Below are 16658 nucleotides of genomic sequence, written 5' to 3' on the forward strand. Positions count from 1 at the left end.
ACCACTATACCATAGCACAGCTTCTCCTGCTTACTCCTTTATTCTCTCCCTGTCTTTAACACTTATTTTACTTTCAATCAGTACCACTGCTACTTATTATTAACCATATAACATATATTCCTATTTGCCTTTAATTTACCCCATGTTAACACTCACTTGCTCCCTACTGCCGTATTTCATTATTATTTAGATATACGTCTTCCCTATAATACTTTTTAATCTATTTGGCGACCTACTTTTTCATACATTCACACCACACCTTTTGTTTTCACAATATTATTATTCCTGCCATTACAATAACTCACTCCCTTTCTATCCCACACAAAAATGGTTTATCTTCACAGGCAGCTACCTACTCCTATCCTCATCCCCTTTTTAACTCCTACATACTTTATTTTCACAACCTTACTATTCCTTTTATGCTTTGCATACTCCTACCTACATGTACTTATAAAATATTTCCTGTTTTTTTATTGCACCATCTCCTAAAAAACATTATTACATACCCGCACACATACCCTTTACTATTATTTACAACTTCCATACACAACTTATTACCTTTATATTTTCTTAATACCTTGCTATTTTATACTATTATATGCATTTCCTTTGCCACTTTTTAAAATGTTACCCCTTTTATTAAAACCGCATTTCCACACAGACACTATATTATGTCACAACCCTTTTTAGGTCTCGGCTGCGAAAGGCTGCGCTTGCGCAGTCTCGCTCCGAGATTTAATGAGTTGGAGTGACTTTGAGAAGAGGGGCTTGCACCCGCCCCTCTTCTATCCTGTTCTCCATTGGCTGGCCTCTTAAATGCTGGCCAGCCACTGGAGAAGAGGTCCAGTCACTCCGTTGAAGCCCCGTCTTTTTCGGATCGGGGGGCGTGTTTTTTGCGAGAAGTCTCAGGGAGGAGACAACAGCAAAACACGCCCCCAAATCCGAAAATGAGGCTCCCTTTCTCCGAGGCATTTCTGCTCTGCCTGCCTTGGAGAAAGGCGGTGGTGTGCTCGTCCTCTCTGCCACACGTCGGACCCTGCGTGCAACCCTGCTCACCTCTGGTGCGGTTCTAATTTATCTGCTGCACAAGTATGCGGTGGGATTGCCCTGTCCCTGCCTCCCCCTCCTCTGCCCACCCGGAAGAGAATTCTGGTAGCAGCACGTTGCCCCCTGTGCAGCTCCTGCGCCGCGCTCACCCATGGCTGTTCTGCCGCCGTATTGCCGAAACTGATCACTACGTCCCCAAGAAGCAGCAGCTGCCGGTGATTACACTTGCCCCCCTGGCTTGTGGTACTCTTGTATAGTATGCTCTCTTTCTCCCCTGAGTCTGCAGTACTCTGGTATGCTGGGATCACTCTCCCCGTGCCTCACTCCCACAAGCCTCTGGGCCCGGCGCTTGCTGCCCTCCCCTCCCCGTGCCCTCGCCGCGCCTCCCCGGGGAGCCCTCTTGCTGCAGCGCGTCTAATCTCGGTGTGAAATTGCCCTTATTGCGGGCACTGGTTTCCCGGTCATCCTCGCTGTTCCCTTAACTGCCGCGTCCAAGGGGAGGGGCCCGAGGGCAATGATGGCTCTGCGAGGTGGGTGGGATTCGTGGAGGAGCCCCGGGTTGGGGCCCGGCTCACTCGCTCTCACTCATTCTCTGCCTTCACTCGCCCTTCGTTCTCACCCATTTTCCCTTCTCTCCCCCACATTCTTTCGCTTTCGTTCTCAGTCATAGTCACCCCTTACAATCTCGTTCAGCATTTAATCCCGTTCGCTTTCCCTCCGCTCTCGCTTACTGCTCTTTCCTGTCTCTCACTCAGTTCCTTCACTCTGGCTCTCTTCATTCGCTTCGGTCCTCGCTCTCACATACTCTAACTCCCCCCCCTTACGCAATCACTCTCTCCTTCTCCCTCCCTTGAAGCATGTCATTATTATCTCTCCCCGTAGCACTCTTTCCTCTCTCTCTCTCTCTCACACACACACAGTCTCTGTATTCAATATCCTTTTTTCGACACACGCGGACTTTCAACTCCATCACACACGTCGCCACTCCGTCTTCTTCTGTCCCTTCAGCCAGACTGTTTTACCCTCAGGCTCCCCGCCCTCTTTGCTCACCTCCATCTACGTAGCCATTTCTCGTGGTTGGGGGTTTTCTCATGGTTTGGGGGTTCTGGACTGATCGAGTCAGTTACCATGTGACACCCCTGCATTACTGAGGCTGCCGGGAGACCCCACCCGCAGTCACCGTGGACAGCAGAAGCCCTCTTCCATTCAGGGCTCAGTTTTAAGCACACACACCTGCAGCCGATGCATGTGAATAGACCGGCGCCATTGTTAGAGCCCTGGAAGCCATAAAGTGCAAGGAGGCGCTATACCCCACCCCACCATGGATCAGCTGTGAAGCTGCAAATGACTATGGCAAACACAAACAGGGGCTCATTCCAAACCACTTCAAGCACTTCCGCCCCCGCCTGTGTCTACCTACACCCATGTCAGACGTGTGTTACAGGGCATTAAAGATATTTCTGCCCAGCTCTTATCCCTGTTGCTTGAGCCAATCTCTGCCTGCTCACAGCTGCAGGCTCCCCCGTAGTGGATTGCCCCGTCCCTGCCTCCCCCGCCCCGGAAGAGAATTCTGGTAGCAGCACGTTGCCCCCTGTGCAGCTCCTGCGCCGCGCTCGCCCACGGCTGTTCTGCCGCCGTATTGCCGAAACTGATCACTGCGTCCCCAAGAAGCAGCAGCTGCCGGTGACCAGCTCCTGGATTTCCCCATATCTCGGCGTGTACTGGTGAGTTTCCGCCTTTATTTTATATTAAAATTACGAGGGAGCCTACCCCTTTTACTGCCGAAGCAACAGAATCACCGCCGCGGCCCACAGGAAGCCAGGCATCCTTGCCCGGGACATGTGCGGAGCCTGCGGTGTAGCAGGAAGTGTCTGCTCAAATGGGGCTCCCGTGCGTCACTCCTTTCTTCTCTCGTTCTGTCCGTTACCCCTTTCTTCTCTCATTTCTTTCTTCACCCCTTCCATCACTCCGTTCTTCTCTCGTTCTTTCCTTCTATCCTTCAATTTCTCATTCCTTCCTTTATCCCTTCCATATATCATTCCTTCGTTTACCCCTTCGTTTACTCCTTCCTTCTCTCATTCCTTCTCTTATCTTCTTTCATTCCCTGTTTAACAACCTAATGAATACGATTGACAGTTATTTCTCACCCAAAGAGTCCTTCGTGTATGTCTAATATTAATGGGGACATCCTGAGCAGAAGAAACAAGCATTTACAATGCAACTGTCACGGCATTGTTAAAGTTAGAGATATTGGCATTGCTCATGACAATGCCGTTTCTTTAAATGTTTTAAAAACAAAAACATAAACAAAAATAATGTCATGAGCAATGCCAATAGCTCTAACTTTACCAATGCCGAGACCATTGCATTGTAAATGCTTGTTGTTATTAGTTTCTCCTTCTCTTTATACAACACCTATAACTTTACCTGCATACCCCTGCTATTTGCTTTTCCTTTGGATCCAAATGGATGTATAACAGAAATAATTAAGCAGCTTTGATATACCACAAATGATTCAAACTATGTCTCAACATGTTTACTGCATATACAATGTGCAGTGTTTATATGCTGCATCCACAACAATGTAATAGCCAATGTAAGCAACTATTTTATAAAATGCATAACTATGAGCAAATATAATCATACCGCTTTATTTGCAACACATTACTTTCAGATTGAAAACACCCACAATAACAAGGGCAGCTTGTACTTTATTCTATATTTTCGTATAATACCAACATGTTCCTATGTTTTCTATGGATAACACTACCTACATGGTTAAATATGGCTTTAATAAAGTTAACATATTATTGCATTATTAATCAAAACACCAAAAACTCTTAACTTTTCCAAATGCGAGACCTAGTGCATTGCAAATGCTTGTTTCTGTAACCATTTGAGTTTGAGGCTGCAATGGGACAGCTGCTAATAAGTGGGAGATGATGTGGTGTTACTCTGAAAGAAGCCGAATTTAGAACTGGGGAACCAGGTGTGAGAGTCTGTTAACTCAAAGTCCTGTGATTCTGGGCAAATCACTTAATAATCTCCTGCCTAAAAAACGAAATGCAACCCTGTGTAATCTAAATAGTGTTCATCTTAAGGCCTTCAATACATTTAGGTCGAGTTCACGCTTTATAAAACAAAAAAAATAAATAATTTTAATGTAAAAGTATCCGACCCTTGGAGTCCTGATCAGCTACAGCTCCTACCCGGCCCTGATGGAGACATCGCAGAACCAGGACAACGCCTGTCTGAACAGGACTTGTGTGAAGTGATGAATTCATCCCAGCGACAAAGCACTCCCAGGGGCACTATAATGCAACTTCATTCTGAGGAGAGCTTTGGCACCAAAACCGAAAGCTTCAGAGAAGGCTTGAGAACACCGAGGGATCTACTGCTTCAGCATCCCCCCTTACTCTGCTGAAAAAAGCTGAGAATAAAAAAAGGGAAAAAGTCCGAAGATCAAACTTGTGACCATGTGACCCACAAGGATTGCAAATCACCCTCGCCATCGGCCTTCAATCGCTCCTAAGTCAGTTCATGCATATTGACTTTGATTCGCCCTTTACTGTTTCCTGGTGCTTTTTGTCTTACGCATTTAAAAATCCATATCTCCGATTCCTATGATCTGTTTTTGTATGATTTCGCTCAATACATTTTTTTATTATTGTTCCTATTTATTTTGTAAATTGTACTATATGTTCTTAATTGTAATCCTTTGATATACTGCATGAACCTATGATACATTTATCCATAGAATAGCCTATTGGTTGTGCAGTAGCTAGCACTTTAGAAAAGTTTTCAGTGAACAGTATTGCCCTAACAAAATTGTTTTAGTAAATTAATACCGTACTTTTAAAAAAAGTTATAAACCAAATGGTCACATTGGATAATGAAGATAAAAATATGATTATATATTCTGGTGTTCCCCTTGATTTCATATGCACATAAGTTCGATCACAATAAAAAGTTGATGTCAATTTTTTTAAACTAACGTTTGTTTTTGCCCCGTACAGAAGAAATACAAGTTTATCGTTCGCAAAAAATGTGATACACAACCACATATGGCTGACTTGTCTAGTCTTTTTACACAAATATTTACAATATCGTCTTCCAACTGCACGGACGCAGCTTTATTACACAACCATAGAAACCCAGAAATCGGTTCTCATCATCCAGATCTATACCCATTAAAAAAAACGTAATCCATAATAGCGCTCTGCTTGCCTGTTACGTGCTGTTTCAGCTATTTCAACGTGTGACAATGTTTGCTAAAATACGTATAACTCTTTTTAAAAGCAAAAACCGATGCATACATAACTTTCAAACTTTTCCATTAATTGCCTAACCTGTGGAAAATGCACTACGTATAATTTGTGAGTGCAAAAACAAGTAAAAGAACATGTTTTATGTAGCATTTGTAATTTAAGATTAGCATAGTGAATAAGTATTACCTGACAGTTTACTTGTAAACTGCAGGATGATAAACGGTTGAGCTACACCCATTGGGATTCAAACTCGTCAAAGTTTAACGCATCTACAGTACTCGCTGGCATTCACATCGCGTGAATAAGGTTGAAGGCATTTAAATGACTCTAATTATATAACCTGGTGATATAATAGAGCCTATCGCATGGCTGTTGTATGTGTCCATTATGTAGTTTAGTTGTACGTTTGTCTTATTCCTTGGGTGGCCGCAAAACGCTAAGAAAATAACAACTAAATCATAGCTAACATGCACACATTAACTACCAGCTTGCACATATTTTATTCACTTTTTAAATATTTTTATACAACGTGAGTTTTTTTTTTTTCTCTCAGGTTTCTTTTTCGTGATGTAAGCATCCTTCCTTGCTGCACGGGACTGTTGTGTACTGCATTATGATCAAATATCTGTCAGGCAATGTTTGCCTTACATTTGTGCTTTGCTTGTAGTGCACCACACAAGACCGTAACCGAAGCAGCTGCTGGGTCAGCAGACTATTTGGCATTGAATACTTTCACAGAAATCCACGCACACCTAGCTATCAATGGTGCCGAGGCACCGGGGCCCAGTGGTGAGGGGAGCCGGCATTCCTTGTACTGCCTTGAGTTTAATTTCCGCCCAGGGTGTGTCTTTTTAAACGTCACGATCCAGGGGGCTGCATCTGAAATTACATTTCCTTAGAAAGTGAAGGTGGAGGAGGTAGGGTGGTTTGTGGGGTGAAATGAAAGGATATGTCTGAAATAAATAAATTGAGAAATGTGGTTGGAGGGTTAAATATAAAAAGAAGGAAGTAAGAAAAGATATGAACAGCAACAATTATGTAAAGAAGGATAGGAGGGGACAGGAGAAAGAAGATATGAATCCGAAGGTGAGAGTAGAGAGAGAAAGAGAGGGTAAAAGTTAAGAGATTGAGGAGGAAATAAAGGGAAAAACACGAGCTAGGGAGAAGAGGCTAAATGAGAAATGGAGGAGAGCGAGGATGGGGGAAAAATAGAACGTGAAAGGAAACAGGAGGGCAAGTAAAATGTTACAGAAGGGTGAAGGAAGTATGGGCGAGTGAGAAAGGAGATAAGAAACAAAGGGATATGGAGGAGAAAAAGGGAGCAGAAAGGTGAAGGGTATATACAAGGCAAGGAGAGCAAATGTAGAGGGGGGAAGAGAAGGGTTGTATGTAGCTAGCAAAGAGAGGAGACGAGAGAGGAAAGGGTGGAAAGACTGGTGAAGGGGAGCAAGGAGAGAAGATTTAAGTATAGTGAAGGAAAGCGAAGAGAGGCATTGGAAGGAATAATGAGGAGAAGGCCTGAAAGAAAGAGGGAGATCAGCGCAGAGTGGGATGAAGATGGGGAGGGTAGAGGAAAGACAGGTGGGTGATAACCTCAAAGAGCAATAAGCAGTGGCATAGCTTTCAGTAGTACAGCAGGTGTAATAGCTGTGAGAAAGTGCCATCTTTCTTGCATGGTATGCCCCCACTTTTTGCTGAATTGCTGAATGTACTCTGAGTGTGCCCTGGGCTCCTGCCAATCAGGTGCCCAGGGCCTATGTTCCTTCCCTAAACCAAAACCTCCAACCCAAATTGGCAAACCCGGGCCACATGTCAGCCCCTGGTAAATGGTACCCTAGGTACCCAGGTCCTTGTGACCAGGGAAGGCCTCTAAGGGCTGCAGCACTCATTGTGCCACCCTTAGAGGCTCTGTATCCTAACACACACACACTGCCCTTGCAGGCTGAGTGTCTGGATACAGGATAAAACAGTCGACATGGCACACATCCCTGTGTACCATGCCCACAACCTACACTGCCCTGGCATAAATCGGCCACCCCTCTAGCTGGGTGCCCTATGCCAGTGGTGTGGGCACAGGAGCCTGAGCCCTGTGCCCCTACAGTACCCAGGTCCATTCCTGGGCACTGTAAGTGCAGTGCTGCCATTTAAGAGTACATGGTGCTGGGAGCTTGCCAAACACGAACTCCACAGCACCATAATGGCAACACTGAAGACTGAGAAGTTTGGTATCAAACTGCTCAGCACATTAAACCCACACTGATGCCAGTGTGGGATTTAATGTACCAAGCACCCCAGAGGGCATCTTAGAGAGGCCCCCTGAAACCTAACCTACAATCCACGTCTGGTCTGAGAGGCTGCCTAGGCTGTCACACAGCAGACATGTTGCTGGACCCCTGGGTAGGAGATCCCCTGCTTTCCTGGGCCTGCAACAATGCACATCCTGGGCGAGGTGCTAGATCTCCTCCCCCAGGATGGGCAGGGGGAAGCTTCAAAGGCTTGCCGCCTCTGTGAGCTTCCCCAGGCCACTTGCAACCCCCACTCTGGCACCTGAAGAATCTTCGTCCCCGAGCTTGCAGTCTTTTTCTAAACCGGAGTTTTCCCATTGAAATCAATTGAGCGCCCGAAGGCTCAATAGCACCCTGCACCCAGCCGCCCGAGTGGCCCTGGCAGTGTAACCTATGCACCTATCTACTTTCCCATTTGCCCTGAGCAAATGACCAGGAGCCCAGCTCCCACAGCCGCGTGGCCTGCTAGTCAGCAGCCACCAACCAAGGCCCCCCTGCCTCCCATAGGATAACATTGGGCCTAACTCACTCTGCACCCGGCTGCCCCTGTGCCGCTGAGGGTGTAACAACTGTACCTACCTGACCCTGGGAGACCCCCGAGTCTGTGCCCAGAACCTTAACTTTGCCAGTCAAGTACATACCTGAAAGCCAATAACTCAATTTTCTCCATAGGGTAACATTGACTGGTTTTTCCTGACATTTCTTCTAAGTGTGGACTTTTCAAAACTTAAAATATTCACCAAAAATCAGCCGAGTAACGAAAACGAAAATACTCACCTGCTATTAGGTGAGCTCTCAGTGCTGGATCTTGGTGCCCACCACTGACCCTGAAAAATATTCACAACCGTACTTACCAGTAACCCAATTTTCTTCCATAGGAAATCATTGACTGTTTTTCTGTGAAATTTCTTCTGTTGACTTTTGCAAACTTCAAATATTCTTTAAAAATCGTACAAACTGTGAAACCGTAATTACTTACCTCTTTTAGATAGAGGTCCCAGTACTGAGTCTAGGTACCCAGTACTGGATTACGAAAGTAACGAGAACATACTATACCTGCAACTTGAATTTTCTTCCATAGGGAATCATTGACTGTTTTTTATGAAATATTTTCTAAGTGTCAACTTTCAAAATAGCAAAATATTGACTAAAAATCATAACAGAAACTAAGTCGACTTTTATCACTTGTTCCTAAGAACTGACCCAGGACTGAAGCTAGGATCCAGTCCTGGAATTACAAAAGTAATCCTGAAAGTAATCTATTGCAAATAACTTAACTTCAATTGAACTCAATGCATTATTGTGTTTAAAATTGTGTTGCCTATTGCAACAACCTGTAACTTTCTACAAAAGCCAATTGCATATTGCAAAAGTATTTTATCTAAAGCATCTCATTCTGAGAGAGTATATTTTAATACCTAGTGTTGGTTCTAAAATAAAACAAGCATATATTTTTAGGTCTCGCCTGACCCAGCACATGCGCTGGTCTGTCGAGACTTATTGAGAGAGCTCCAAAAAGTGCTACCAGGCCAGCCTAGAGCTACAGTGCATGTGCGCGGGCGTGCGCGTCGCGCTTTACCGCGATTACTTTCACTTTCGCGGCCGCTTTGATGTTTGATCGCGATCACTTTTGCGGCCGCACGGCCGCTTTGCATAGCCAATAGGTCTCGCTTTTGGGACCTTATAAGTATTTAGTTATGCAACTGTTGCATAGCTTAACACTTATAAGGTCCCAAAGGCGAGACCTATTGGCTAAGCCAATGCTTGTTTTATATATAAACCATTGGCCTAGAGTTCAGTTCTTGAGTGTGTGAGACCATTTGCTGACTGAGTGTGTGCAACAAATGCTTTACACTGTCCTCTGATACTGCTTTACTGCTCGACCAAGCCATCACTTTAGAGAGTAAGGTTATATCTAACTTTAGCCTCTGCCAAACCTCTGGGGACTGAGGACTCTGTACACCCTGTACCTATTTGGGAACAGTATATACAGAGCCACTTTCTCACAGTAGCACCAGTTCCTAGGGCATGCAAGGCGGTCACTGCTTTCCAAATATGGACGTCGTCTGATACCGACCTAGGCTACGAGAGGGCATTTCTTTTTTTGTTTACAATATGTCCTAGAACACCCTTGCTTGCTTTTAAGGACAATCTTATAGAAAACGATATGGATGAACAGCTTGATTGATTCACCAATTGGTGATGAAAAGATATTTTACCTATGTCCAATTGCAGGGGGAAAGAACCCTGTGATAGCTTACAATATGTTGAAAACGGTGGTGGGGATGGAACCGTATTTGACCCTTATGTGTAATGCTCAGGATAGGTTTTTAATCACCCGTTTTAGGCTCAATCTTTTACATCACTTGTCCTCTGTAACTCACTGTTTTACTGTTTCGGTTGAGCAGAAGGGTCCCTGTGGCTGCGATCTACGATCTCCTCAGGATACCCTTCATTTTGTACTGTTATGCCCATTTTATTCAATGCCAAGAAGTCGATTTTTAGTTGGTATTTTAAAACAGGCTAAATTCAAGCAGGCCAGGGTCGCCTTGTTACACCTACAAATGGTAAATGACTCTCGGACTCTGTTTTGTGTGGTGAATTTCCTGAAGATGGCCTTAAGAATAAGGAAAACAAGAGGGGTTTGCTGAAGCAAACATTAGTACTGTATTTGATGTATAGCAGCATTGATTTTAATGAAATCTTTTATTTTTATTGCTATGTGCTTTTATGGTGTTTCCTAGATGCCGAATAAGGATTTTTTGATTGATTGATTGATTCACCAATTAAAGCAAGCAGATGTTCACCTCCCATCTCCTTGTTTAGGGGACTGGCGTCATCGAGTAACCGAGCTCGAGAAGACAGCTGGTTAAAATCCCTCTTCGTCCGTAAAGTCGATCCACGAAAAGATGCCCACTCCAATCTTCTGGCCAAAAGAGAGACGAGTAGTCTGTACAAAATACAGTGTAAGTATTAACCCCTTCAGTGCCCATGACGAGCTGGACTCGTCATGGGCTGCGGTGGCGCTGTGCCCATGACGAGTCCAGCTCGTCATGAACTCCGCCCGCTAATGCAAGGCGCGGCACTGGGCGGGGAAAGGGGCGGGCATGCAAGGGGTTAAAAGGACTCTTTTTAAGTCATTTCTGTTCGTTAGTGCTAAACTAACAGATGAATGTTTGCTTTTCAGTTCATAACGTGAAGCCAGAATACCTGGAAGCCTACAACAAGCTTTGGTAAGAGTGGTATCTAAATGATGGTTTTAGAGTGCCAGTTGAGTATCATAGCCACAAGTATCCTGTTGTGATCAGTGTTGGGTAATAGTGCATGTAGTTATCACGATTAGTGACTTTTTGGATTTTTCGATTCAGCACATGTAGGCATCATGTACCTGAGGCGTGAAATTGGTAAATAACAATGCCCAATTCCCGTACTTTAACTTTAGTTATTTTTTAATTAATTGAAAGTGCATTGCAGTATATCGGCATTTTGCACATCGTAACATGTATATATTGTTCATGCATACTGAGAAAACACATTTTCAATCCATTTAAAGTATTTCTTGTACATGAAAAATGGAGAAGGAAAACATTTTGTTTTTAGTAAGAAATAAAGGCCATAGAAATTATATTTGAGAGTTCCATGCTACGTATAAAATTGTTACGTCATTTATTATGTGCTGGATCACCAGAAGCCTCGATTGTTTTGTGAAAACCATTGTTGTAATAACCACTGCATATTAGTGAAAAAGCATTTTCAGCTCACAGATTACACCCCCAGTAGTAAAATGGAGAAATTACAGAAAAGAACCAACTAGCAAGGCATCCCAAAAAAGTATTCGAGTGACAGCCAGTAGTTGACTTGATAGCAGAACCGACGACCAGTAATTTTGGATGAATATTTGATTTTATGTAGCACATAAAAAAGCATGAAAGAATGTTTTCCACAAACAACTATTATTTGACAAAATCGTAACCTGCTTATGGCAATATTGAGTTCAGAAAATCATTGTGCTCCATTGTGTTAACTGGAGCTTGGCAGCAGCACATTGCTTGTTTTGTGCTAGCAACCTTTTAATCCATTGAATGCCACGAGAGACAAGCACGCAATTGACTGCTGTTTGAGAGTCATGGGGGCAAGGATCTTAGACGACCAACACCTCTGACTGCTTATTGTATTTGTCAGATCATTTACTTAAGTTTGAGCATTGACGAGATAGTACTTAGGTAGTGGATTTTCATTGGCTGCTTTGCAGACTCTCTTATTGAACAAAATTCCCCATCCATTGCTAAATTAATTTGATAAACATTTGGATAATTAAGAAGGAGCCATTTTTAGGTTGGTCTGATTGGTAACTAGATCTAACCAAGGTGTTTTTAATGTGTTGTAGATTATTATTGTCGTTTCATAGACTACAGGAAAAGAAACTCCTATGGGTCATTATAGAATTAACATCAATTGGATATTCACTCTAAATTAATATATCCATAAGGAAAAACGTTTTCACAACACCGAATAGATGGTGTTAATGAACTCCTTATTTGGTCCACAATTTCCATTTATTACCTTTCAGAATTAGATTAGATATATTCAAATAGAATTAAACTAGAAGGCATTCTTCAAAAGAAAATTGTCAGTGAAGATTACATTTACAAGAACTTTGCAACTGAAAATAGTGGCCACTCTACTGCTAGTTTTTCCTTTATGATGAGCTTGCAAAATTTGTAACCCCTGCGGGACCAATGTATCCATCACATGAAGGGAATGCCTATGAACAGGCCATGTTCATGTCAAGAATGAACAGTTCAGCTCCTGTCTAAGGTGCTAATGTTCAAGTCGCATCTGAGACTGCTGAATGAATGTGAAGAATAATACATTTAAAATCACAAAATATTCAGTTGTAACTTTTTCCAGAAAAAAGCGACAAATCATTTGCAAATGTAAGAAACTGGCAAATAAAAATATTTGGCATGACCTCTGCTGTGTGTTCGGGTGAGCTCCGCTCATCTTGGTTTGTCAAGGACGGGACTTTATCGTCTTCAGATACTGCAACCGCCCAGGTCGAATTAATAATATTGGATGGTCTTTAGAAACTGTGTAGTAAGCCATGTCTGAAGAAGCTTCCTTTTAGATTTGTTATTGTCCAAAAACCCTTTCTATATGACTTTATTGTTTAGTTGAGATTTATGCAAAATTCTGTCCAATGCAACTTCAAACACCTCTTGACTTGAGCAAACTTCACTCTTTTTTGGGGGCGGGGTGAGAGGTGGAGTCATTGATTCCATCCTTCCATTGAGAACCTATAGCAAAGACTAACCTTTCTCTCAATCCTTCAAAAGGCACTCAGCCCTTACAGGAATGATCACACCTATTTTTGGTTGTTCTTCTCCCACTACCTAGAGTGCCATTTCCTAAATGTGCCATTTGCACCAGTGCTTTAGGGTGCATTGATTTACCCTTGTGTATACTTGCCTAAAGTGCAAACTGGTTATTGTCTTTGAAGAGTAAGTGTTCCTATGATCCAAATGTCCATGCCATTTTTGATATCCATAGCTCCGGAACAAGCAGAAGTTGTTTTAATCATGACATGTGATTTTAGCCTGTACAGAGACCTCGCTTGTGTGAATGGAAGACATTGGATCAAACCTTACCTAAGAGTTGCCTTGGAATGTGACCAAACCAATAGCGTAAATCCTGAGATCATGCACTAATGGTAGGCACCTGTAAAAAGAAACCGAATTCTATGAGCATCCATCTTTGTTGAGCAAGAATGACTATTTATTAATGAAACTGCTATGGACAGTATGTAGAAAAAAGATGTGTTCGAGGCATATGAGCTGCAGATTGTATACTTTTGCATAGATAGTCTTTGTGGGCACTAGGTAGGTGACTCCTCCGTAGGACGATAGTGCGCATGGGCATCGACTCCATCCTTAGATTGTTTTTTCTGCCATCGGGTTCGGATGTACATTGCTGTGCTCCGGGTCGATATCGGTTTTGAATCCCCCTTTGACGTGCAATTTTCTCCACTCGACGGTATTATCTCAATCGCATTTCCCTTTTCGACGCGCATCTTCAAAACAAACTTCTCAACCTCCATTTTCGATGCAGGCCTTTGGGCCTTTCTTCGACGACTACGCCTGCAGTCATTGGAAAGGACTCCTTTCAAAAAATGCCCCGGGTGTGGTGCTAAGTTCCCACACACAGATTTGCACGAGGTGTGCAATCTCTGCCTCTCCCAGGAGAACGAAGAAAAGAACTGCAAGGCCTGTGCATCGTTCAAGCCGAAGAAAACCATCCGTGATTGGCGGGCTCAATGTCACGAAATGTCTCGCGGAAGCAGCTCGATTCCGGATATCTTTGGAGCAGATCCCGAAATCCAGCCGAAACAATCGGGTGACGAAGAAGACATCTACGTCTCCGAAGCTGATGACTCTGACGCTGAAGAGGAGACAGTCACCCGGCTTCAGCGGTCTGTGAGTATCGAAACCCCTCTCCCCAAAACAAACCGAAGGACCCAGTAACACCCTCGCCCTCTGGCTCGGGTTGACACCGACAACATACTTCAGACGCCCCGTCCTTGGGCCTGGCTGTGAAACCGAAACATAAGCTTTCCGGCTCGAGTAAACCCCATTCCGGCACCGGGAAGTCCTCCACGGCACCGAAGCCACAAGGCAAAGACTCTTCATCAACGTCGAAGCTCTCCGTGTCAAAGCATACCAAAGACAAAGACTCGGAACCGAAGAAATCTTCGGAGCCAAAAAAGGCTTCGGACTCTAAAGTCGTCGGAGCCCAAAAAAGCCTCGGAGCAGAAAAAACACTCCGACTCCGTCCAAGGAAGGCATGGTTCCGAAATCTTCGACACCGAACAGACATTTTGCCCACTCAGCCTGATTTTTCGGACCCATAACAAAAAACTTTGTTTATTGATCCAAACGCGGGCAAACCAGTCGCCAAGCCTCCAAAAAAGAGGAAATTGGGCACTTCAGAGGACCCTTCAATACCTCCCAAAAGACAGGACATGGGCACTAACACTTCCCCACATCCTTCTGCAGTTAACCCACACTTATGGATTTCTCCGCCACACTCCCCACAACCTAAAGTTTCACCTCACACATCAGATACTGATGATGACGTAGGTGGGGATACAGATCCACAGAGGGATGATAATGATGATCCACATACCATCCCACATAACGTTGACCCTTGGGAGGACTACAATACAGATCCCGACCCACATAATTACCTGGATGTCTATCCATCTAAGCCGTCACCACCAGATGACAACACTGGGTTCGTGCAACTAATCACCAGAGCTGCCAAATACCATGGAGTCCCCTTACACTCCGTCCCCCTAGAAGAAGATTTTTTGCTAGAAACCTTCGCATCCTTGCAAAAAATAACAAGCACCCTGCTTCTGTTAAACGCTTGGTAAAACATGCCCCAGAAGATTTTAAGGACCCAGTCAGAGCCAGGGTTCTCAACCCCAGGGTGGATAAAAAATACAAGGCAGCTCCTGATGACCTAATTTATATTAAAGGTAAGATCCCCTTGGATTCCCAGTGGTAACTAATGCACGCAAGCGGGCAAACAGGGTACAGGCGACACCCCACCTCCTGATGAGGAATCCAAATTAATCGCGTCACAGGCTACACACCATTGGCGTATCACCAATGCCCAAGCTTTATTGGCCAGATACGACAGAGTCCACTAAGATGAGCTTGAAAAGCTCATGGAACACCTTCCTGACCAGTACAAGCCAAAGGCCAACGACCTTATCCAGGAGGGCAAATTAATTATCAACACCTCAATAAAATGTGCGTTGGATGCAGCCGATACCGCATCTCGCGCAATCAATACTAGTGTCTTGTTGCGCAGACATGCCGGGCTCCGGATTTCCGGATTCAAGCAGAAGGTTCAGACTGCTATTTTAAACCAGCCGTTTGATCAGGAGCATCTTTTCAGGCCTACAGTTGACACAGCCCTAGAAAAGATGAAGAAGGACACCGAGGCTGCTAAGTCTATGGGGATCTTACAGTTCTCTTCTCCTAGAGGCTCTTGTCGCTGCTCTTTCTACAGAGCCGCCTCAAAAACCATGACAGAACAGCCCTCTTCCTCCTACAAAAGCCCCACTCAAACATCTCCCAAAGGATACTTTTGCGGAGGCTACAGAGGCAACAATAATAAGGGAAGAGGTCGTGGCAACAACAGCCGCACCTCCCCCACCACTAAACAGTGACTTTCCTTAACTTCCCCCCCGAATATTCCACTCCGGTCGGGGGGCGTCTTTCACAGTTCCTACCTGTCTGGAATTCCATCACAACAGACAAGTGGGTAAGACAAATTATCCAGTATGGTTATTGCCTGGAATGCACTTCTACACCCCCCAAACATTCCTCCCAGACAGCACCCAATGTCCTTAGAACATCTAACACTTCTCAAACAAGAAGTTCTCTCGCTATTACAAAAACATGCAATAGAACCAGTCCCCTTGCCTCATCAAGGCACAGAGGTTTACTCCCTCTACGTCCTAATTCCAAAGGACGGCTCTCTCAGGCCCATACTGGACCTCAGGCCATTAAACCTCTACATTCAATCAGACCACTTCCACATGGTCACTCTCCAACAGGCGCTTCCACTACTTCAACAGGGCGCCTTTCTCTCCACTCTGAATCTAAAGGACGCCCACTTCCATATTCCCATTCACCCTGCTCACAGGAAATATCTCGTGTTTGTGGTAGATGGTCAACACTACCAATTCAAAGTCCTCCCGTTCGGAGTCACTACAGCACCCAGAGTCTTCACCAAATGCCTCGCAGTAGTTGCAGCCCACTTAAGAAGACAGCACATTCATGTCTTCCCTTATCTGGACGACTGGCTCATGAAAACCAAATCACACAGAAACCTGTGTGCACAACACAAACAAGACAATTCACCTGCTTCACAACTTGGGATTCACAATAAACCTTGCCATATCCCATTTCCAACCGTCCTACATACAACAATACCTAGGGGCTACAATAGACACTTTAAAAGCTCTAGCATACCCCAATCCAGTCAG

The 16658-nt window shown here is 44.3% G+C and overlaps 1 protein-coding gene across 2 annotated transcripts in view; it reads left to right on the top strand.

Moving 5' to 3' along the window:
* NIPSNAP2 (nipsnap homolog 2) overlaps positions 1 to 16658 on the top strand; it is a 115938-nt gene that overhangs the window by 44626 nt on the left and 54654 nt on the right. The window contains exons 2-3 of one of the 2 annotated variants that reach the window (XM_085649825.1): positions 10400 to 10566; positions 10788 to 10833. In XM_085649825.1, the coding sequence (XP_085505951.1) occupies positions 10400 to 10566; positions 10788 to 10833 (213 nt within the window). The remainder of the gene's footprint in view (positions 1 to 10399; positions 10567 to 10787; positions 10834 to 16658) is intronic. The other variant, XM_085649826.1, reaches the window with a different exon arrangement.

Source organism: Triturus cristatus, chromosome 3_2 (genome assembly GCF_964204655.1).
Source record: "Triturus cristatus chromosome 3_2, aTriCri1.1, whole genome shotgun sequence".
Taxonomy (NCBI): domain Eukaryota; kingdom Metazoa; phylum Chordata; class Amphibia; order Caudata; family Salamandridae; genus Triturus; species Triturus cristatus.